Here is a 7,830-nt window from a genome sequence, read left to right on the forward strand (position 1 = left end):
AGTTTGTAAAATATCAATAAATGGTCTTCTACGCGGTACACTGAATAATACCATGGTAAAAAATTGTTTACCGTTGTATTTCCTGGTATTTTAAACATTTACACTACTCTAAATAATAAAAATATTTTTCTATTTTACTAAATTATAGTATTACATTCATTTATAACACGTGAAATATCGAAAGTATATCGTAGTTGTTGCAATTATGTGTAGTTTAAAAGAATGTTGTAGGGCAAAGATGCCAAAAAAGCCTTGTGCAACGGGAGTTGTCAAAGTATGTCTACGCTTGGAATTTGTAAATTAGGGCTGTCCCATTCGATTTACTTTTGGATTCGTTATTGTTTAGATCTTATGCGTGTGTAATTTCACTTGAGAGTTTAATTTAGATTAAATTCACTTGAAATTTTAATTTTGATTAATTTCACTTGAGATTTCAATCGTTACCAATTGTTTTATCCTCTGTGATCTCAAAATAATTTTTTAATCATTAAAATTATCTTAAAAAATGTGACACTGTGAGAGAATAGTTGCAATTGGATCTTAACCTTTTTATTATCACCTTGGTAACGTTGAACAGTTTCGTTAATTAACACAACATGGGAACTCAGCAACCCGCAACCGTAGCTCCCACTCGGGTTCGGAGAACGTTTTTGGACTATGTTCATACTAAAACTTTTACACCTCGAGAGTACCAGGTATTTTTACATCCATATATACAAGGTACAAAGTTGTACTAGAACATGAATTTCTGATCCGTTGCTTCACTAAATTAGGTGGAACTTCTCGACATATCTAAGGAAAAAAATGTTGTTGTATGTATGGGTAAAGGAATTGGCAAGACATTCATTGCGGTAATGCTGATTCGGGAACTTTCTAGTCAAACCAGACAAAATTCAAAGAAAACAGTTTTTCTTACTTTATCAGGTGTGAATGACTATGAATTTCTTTTTTTTATTTTGTCAACTAATTTTTATTACTGTGTTGGTTTAAGCTAATGCAGTTACGCAGAAAAAGAGAATTTTGGAAGACCACACTGATCTCAAAGTTGGTGGTTTTTTTAGAGCATTAGGTGTTGATTTTTTTAGTAAAGAGGATTGGATAAAAACGTTTGAGTCTCTTCAAATTATTGTTATGACTCCCGACATTTTTCTGGATGTCCTTGGGAAAAAAGTGCTTGAATTATCTCAAATTAACCTTTTGATACTGGAAGATTGCCAACGTGCTCTGTCAATACATCCATATCATGAAATTATGAGGCTGTATACGAATTACAGTGATAAAACTAACCGGCCTAGAATTCTTGGATTGTGCCCTTCTTTGCTCTCTGGCAAAAGCAAACCAAAAGAACTTAAGAAAGAAATTGAAACCTTAGAAAACACACTACTAAGTACTGTTGAAACTGCGAGTGATCTTGTATCTTTCAATCAGTATGTTACTAAGCCAGTTGAAGAAATCATCAAATATGAGAAATTCTGGATAAATGAACCTTTTTTCCTTGAAATGCTAAGTTGTTTAGATCAAGCCTTGAATTTCCTTTACGACTTAGTCTTGGACTATGAATCTGGCTTTGATCTACCACACCCTACCAACCAGCCTATAAGATATCTTATTGAAGTTTCATATGTCTTAGTCACATTTGGTCCTTGGTGTGCCTACAAAGTGGCCAAAATCTTTACTGTTGAAATAAGTAGAATCATGGAATTTTTTTGTCATTCTGAAATTTATATCCAGATGATTTTGATTGCCAGAACTGTTTTAGAAACAGTTGTTAATATATTTTTAAAATTTCAAGATGAAAGTGGTTCCAAGTTGTATTTGAACCAGTACATTCCTCATAACCTACAAAAATTACTCCAACTATTAAAGCCTTATAAGCCAGAGGAAGAAGAGGACAAGCCTTTAATTGAAACTATTGCAAAAGATCAAGAAATGAACTCTGTAAATGAGCCCAAGGACGAGAACGCAAAAGATTTGCCAGAGCCAGAATGTGTTGAAAATGTGCCTGTAGTACAAAACGCTAGTAGTGATAATTTGGAAAGTCCAACAAAATTAGCAAACTGTGATAGTACCAAAACAAATTCTAGATTTAAAATTGTGGCTTTTGGTAGAAGGCGACCTTACGTAACTGAAGCCATGGCTGCAGCTGATGCAAAAGCTCTATGTGCAGTAGTTTTTGTTAAACAGAAAGTCGCAGCCTACGCTTTGAATTTGTGGCTTAATGAGATAGCAAAGGTTGAACCAGAGTTTAAATTCCTTCACCCAAACTTTGTGATTGGGAGTAAAACTCACAGCGGTCAGAAGAACAAGCTCTCTTTTATTTCATTTCAACACCAAGAAGATACTCTTCGAAGGTTTTGCTGCAGGGAATATAATTTGCTTTTTGCCACTTCTGTTCTGGAGGAAGGCATGAATGTACCCAAATGCAATCTCATTGCTCGTCTGGATTTGCCTGACAATTTTCATTCTTACATTCATTCTAAAGCGAGAGCCAGAGCTCCAGAGTCAAGATACTGCATTTTTGTTAAAAATAGCAATATTAATTTTCTTGATACCCTCTCTAATTATCGACAAATTGAAAGTGTAAGCTAGAGTCATAAATGTCTTAAAACCTTTAATTCATAGAAGCTTTTCAATGACTTTTCTTTTTTAAATAGATACTGTTACATAGACTTGATAATGAAAATGCTTCGAATGAAGATGTATCTGATGACCAAGCTCAATTATTAAAGAAAGCGTATGTTGTTGAAGGTGGAGCTAAGGTTACAATGTCCACAGCTATTGCTTTAGTTAATAGGTATATAAGCAGTGAATCTCAAAATTGATGGTGATAAAGTAATAATAACCTTTGTGTCGTAGGTACTGTTGCAAGTTACCTAGTGATACTTTTACCCGATTAACTCCTAAATGGAGCATAGGCTCTACGGACGATGATAGTGAATCCCAATATATTTGCACTATGTTATTGCCAATAAATTCACCTTTAAAACAACCAATTAAAGTAGGAGTATATATAATATTTAAAAATAATTATTGGACAGAAATTTTAAACCTTTTATTTTAACATAAGGGTGACCCAATGCCAAATAAGCAGTTTGCCAAAATGGCTGTTGCTTTACAAGTGTGTGAACTTTTGCATAAAATTGGAGAACTGGATGATAATTTGCTGCCAGTTGGGAAAGAAGCTGTTAAATTTGAGGAAGATATGTTGGAAATGTTTGACATCGAGCAAGTTCCTCAAGGCGCACCCAGACCTGGAACCACAAAAAGGCGTCAATATTATTATAAAATGGTTGCGGATGCTCTCAGAGGTCCAAGCCCCGCACCTGTGATGAAATGCCTTCTTTATCGCTTTTCTATGAAATTGACATGTCCAATACCAGAGGAGCAAAATACCAGAGGCCGCAAAATTTATAATCCAGCTGAAACTTCCAGAGGATTTGGCATATTAACAACTAAACCCATACCTCCAGTACGTAACTTTGTATATGCTACCGTAAGAAAAAAACTTAACTGTATTTTTTTTAGATATGTAGTTTTCCAACCTTTACAAGGTCCGGGGAAGTTACTGTTGATTTGGAATGTATAGAGGATAATTTTGTATTTGAAGAAGAGAAGCTTTCCCAACTTATTGACTTTCACAGATACACTTTCAAAGATGTATTGTGCCTTGAAAAGTATCCGATGATTTTCAAGGACAAAGAAGGTGACAACTCCTTCTACCTGGTTCCATTAAATACTACACAAGATCAGAATGAATGCCCAAAATGGTCAATTGATTGGGACTTTGTGGCCCTCATATGCAAATGTAAAAAACTAGAATCTAGAAAAATACCGGAAGAAGAAAGAAAAAAATTTGAGTTTCAAGTTGAAAACTATTCTGATGCTGTGGTCATGCCTTGGTACCGAAATTTGGACAAACCTCAGTTCTTTTATGTTGCTGAGATTTGTAGTGACTTAACTCCCCTGAGTGATTTCCCTGATTTTGGCTATGATACTTTCAAAGACTATTACAAGGAAAAATATAATATAGCTATCATGAACCCCAATCAACCATTGCTAGATGTTGATCACACTTCAGCAAGATTAAATTTACTAACACCTCGTTATGTTAATCGCAAGGGAATGACTTTGCCAACGAGCAGTGAACACACTAAAAAAGCTAAAAGAGAAAATTTGCAACAGAAACAAATTTTGGTACCAGAACTTTGTATCATTCATCCTTTTCCAGCATCTCTTTGGAGGAAAGCAGTTTGCTTACCATGCATACTTTACAGAATAAATTCTCTCCTCTTAGCTGAACAACTTCGTGTTACTGTCTCTCGAGAAATAGGTGTTGGAAATTATCAATTACCCCAAGAGTTTAAATGGGCAGCTCTGGATTTTGGTTGGACTTTAGCAGAAGTGTTGGAAAAAGCTCAACAAGCTGCTAAAGATGAAAGAGAATTCAAAGAGAAAAAGAAATTGGCATCTCATACAAATAGAATTAAGGGCAAACCACTTCTTGACCCACAACCAACAAATATGCCTGGCTACAAATATGATAGTTCTTGGACAAAAAATAAAGCAGATACAAATTCTAGTTCAATTTCAACCGATTTTGAGATTGATACCTTTGATCCTCATGTACACAAAACCACTGATAATGGAGTTGAATTTGATTTGGATGATTCTTCCTTATTAGACGAAGAAGTAGCTAACATTAACTTTCAGGATGCTTTAGCAGGAAATGTAATAGATTTCAAAACCACATGGGGTGCCCCTGCATCTTCTGACAAAAATGATGTTGAGGGGACTGAAATAAGAGTACGCTATGGATCTCCCAGTAATTTTGAAGGAACTGGTTGGGACTCTGAATGGGACACAGAAACTGAAGAAAGCAATGCTTTCAGGTTAAATCTTCCTGGTCTTGGTTACATAAGTGCTCCAAGCGCTTTCAATATTCAGGGGTTGTCAATGGATCTGGCATCCTGCAGAGACGATGACATTTGGGACAGCGATTACGATGATGATGAAGAGTCCATTTTTGATGAAATGGATTCAATGTATGCCCCTGATTCGCCAAAGCCTTCAGATGGTCCAAATCCGTCATTTAATATGGGCGAAGAATTGAATAATGATAATGTTGACCAAAGTCCGCCAAGTACCACTACAAAGAAAATCTCTGTGAAAGAATCTTTCGAATCTGATTGGCTGTCTGTTTGCAGTGAAATTTGTGGGACGAGTGATCATTTCATTGGAAATGAAGAGGAAAATGACATGGCTGAAATTGACACTCATACTTTCTCCATGGTATATAAAGCAGTTAGTATGATACAGAAATGTAGACCAAGAGTTTCGGAGATATTAGAAAATGCAGTGAGTAGTGAGGACATAGGTGCAGGAGTAGAGAAAGATACAGACACAAATGCTACAAAAAGTAGTTCACTAGCAGATAATATTTCTAATATTACATCCGTAGCTCCTGCATTTGGTGAACTTTTACCTGGTAGAGAAAACTTAACTACTGACAGTTCCATAGAGAAAGAGTCTTCTAGCAATAAAATATTTAGAGTTCGATTTGATGACCAACCTAGTCTGTCTTCTAATCCAGGTCCCAGTCCAAGTATAATTTTACAAGCCTTTACCATGTCGAATGCAAATGATGGCATAAATCTTGAAAGACTAGAGACTGTCGGTGATTCATTTTTGAAATATGCTATTACCGCTTATTTATATTGCTCCTACACAGATATTCATGAAGGAAAGCTCTCATATTTGAGAAGCAAGCAAATAAGTAACTTGAATTTGTATCGTCTGGGTAAAAAGTGTGGTCTTGGGCAGTTGATGATTGCATCAAAATTTGATCCAAATGACAACTGGTTGCCTCCTGGATATGCTGTGCCAAGGGGTCTGGAACAAGCATTTATTGATTCTGGAATGCCAATGGGTCATTGGAACATTGGAAATATGAAGGATTTGCGGAGCATGGATGAAGAGCAGATTCGAAAAACCATAATGGAAGAAAGAAATGCACCGAAACCTTTGATTAATGATTCTCTCGATTTTGGCTCTGACATAATGATTGAGGATGACAGCAACACGCCTTACATTCGATACAACCTTTTGACTCAACAGAGCATACCTGACAAAAGTATCGCTGATTGTGTCGAAGCTCTTATTGGTTCTTATTTAGTGTCTTGTGGCCCACGAGGAGCTCTGCTTTTTATGTCTTGGTTGGGACTTAAAGTGTTGCCTGATACTTCTAAGCAAAAACAGAAGGAAGGAATCCTGATAGAAAAACACAAAATTCTCGCTAACCGATTTGGATACCTTCAACCTCCTAAATCACCTCTTCTAAATTATATCCCAGATGCTCATGTAAAACTAGAATATCAATTATCGGGGTTTGGGAATTTTGAATCCAAAATTGGTTACAAGTTTCGAGACAGAGCTTACTTGCTACAGGCTTTTTCTCACGCATCATACCATTATAATAGGTTAACTGACTGTTATCAGCGGTTAGAGTTTTTAGGAGACGCTGTCTTAGATTATTTAATAACAAGACATCTATACGAAGATCCGCAACAGCACTATCCTGGTGTATTAACCGATTTGAGGTCAGCTTTAGTCAACAACACTTTCTTCGCCTCACTAGCTGTTAAATATGATTTTCACAAGTATTTTAAAGCCATCTCACCTGGTTTATTCGCGGTAATCAGTAGGTTTGTTGATATGAAGAGAAGTAGTCCAGGATTAGTTCATTTTGAGGTATCATTGATATACGAAGGTAAAGGTGACAAACGATAACCCATTTGATTTTTTTGTTAGGAATATTTTTTAGAGGAAGAAGAGTGTGAAGACTCTGAAGATGTTGAGGTACCAAAAGCATTGGGTGACATATTTGAGTCAGTGGCCGGTGCAATTTATCTTGATAGTGGAATGTCTTTGGACACTGTTTGGGAGGTTTATTATGCAATGATGAAGCCCGAAATTGGTAAGTTTTCTACTTTAACGCACTGTCATTTATAACAGAGGAGAGGACACTCTACCCCAGCCTTTTCTTCATTAGACCCATCACATAGCTTCCCTTTTTTGTTCCATTTCAAGTACCCTAATTCCAAAAACGCCGCTTCTGTCTTAACTGGGTTTTGTAAAATTACTCTAATATGATAATTTTCTGTCTCTTTCTCTTAGAATATTTCAGTACACACGTTCCAAAATCACCTATCAGAGAGTTATTAGAAAGTTACCCACAAACTGCCCGTTTTGAGTATGTATCATTTTCATTGAAGAATATTTATGTTAGCTATCTAGCAAGTGTTTTTTTTTAATGAAATTTTCTCGAATTTAGTCGTGCTGAAATGACTTTAGCTGGAAAAGTCAGAATTCGAGTGGAAGTAGTTGGAAAAGGTCAATTTGTTGGGGTAGGTCGAAATAAAAGGATAGCGAAATGCACAGCTGCCAAAAGAGCACTGAGAGCCTTGAAGAAAACAGATAAAAAATAAGTTTTATTTTACAATCTCAGAAAATTTAAATGGGGTAGTAATAAAAGCCAAGAATTATTGATTTACCTTTGTTTAATCAAATTCATAAATTGTGATTTTTATGTTTTACACGTGTTTCTTTATTTCAAATTTACTATCTTCCTGCTCGCTCTCAGGAAATAGAGTTGGAAAAATCCCAAAATATGATTGGTGAGAATCTAGTTAATTTTCCACCACTTGATGATTGGAAACGCCCGAGTGGCCCTTTGACTCAAGTTAAAGGGCCACAGAATCGTTTCATCTTGCAGGTGAAACCAAGAATGTATTTATTTATTATTAGGAAGAATGATTATGTTGCGACAATCGC

General features: G+C 35.8%; 1 protein-coding gene across 1 annotated transcript; it reads left to right on the forward strand.

Annotated features, from left to right (window-relative positions):
* The first annotated feature begins 436 nt into the window (after positions 1 to 436).
* Dcr-1 (Endoribonuclease Dcr-1) lies at positions 437 to 7,592 on the forward strand. The gene is made up of 10 exons (XM_090154894.1): positions 437 to 695; positions 774 to 924; positions 992 to 2,580; positions 2,655 to 2,794; positions 2,857 to 2,998; positions 3,068 to 3,469; positions 3,526 to 6,747; positions 6,808 to 6,973; positions 7,174 to 7,249; positions 7,331 to 7,592. The coding sequence occupies exons 1-10, from the start codon at positions 597 to 599 to the stop codon at positions 7,482 to 7,484; spliced, it is 6,141 nt and encodes a 2,046-aa protein (XP_090011020.1). The 5' UTR covers positions 437 to 596; the 3' UTR covers positions 7,485 to 7,592.
* Positions 7,593 to 7,830: the final 238 nt, after the last annotated feature.

Source organism: Leiobunum rupestre, chromosome 7, assembly GCF_980474605.1.
Source record: "Leiobunum rupestre chromosome 7, qqLeiRupe1.1.hap1, whole genome shotgun sequence".
Taxonomy (NCBI): Eukaryota; Metazoa; Arthropoda; class Arachnida; order Opiliones; family Sclerosomatidae; genus Leiobunum; species Leiobunum rupestre.

Excerpts from the sequence above, each read along its gene's own strand:
- Dcr-1 (XM_090154894.1), top strand. The coding sequence starts at position 597 with ATGGGAACTCAGCAACCCGCAACCGTAGCTCCCACTCGGGTTCGGAGA. Across the intron at positions 2,581-2,654 it reads ATTATCGACAAATTGAAAGT|ATACTGTTACATAGACTTGA; the intron begins GTAAGCTAGAGT and ends TTTTTTAAATAG. Across the intron at positions 6,974-7,173 it reads AATGATGAAGCCCGAAATTG|AATATTTCAGTACACACGTT; the intron begins GTAAGTTTTCTA and ends TCTTTCTCTTAG.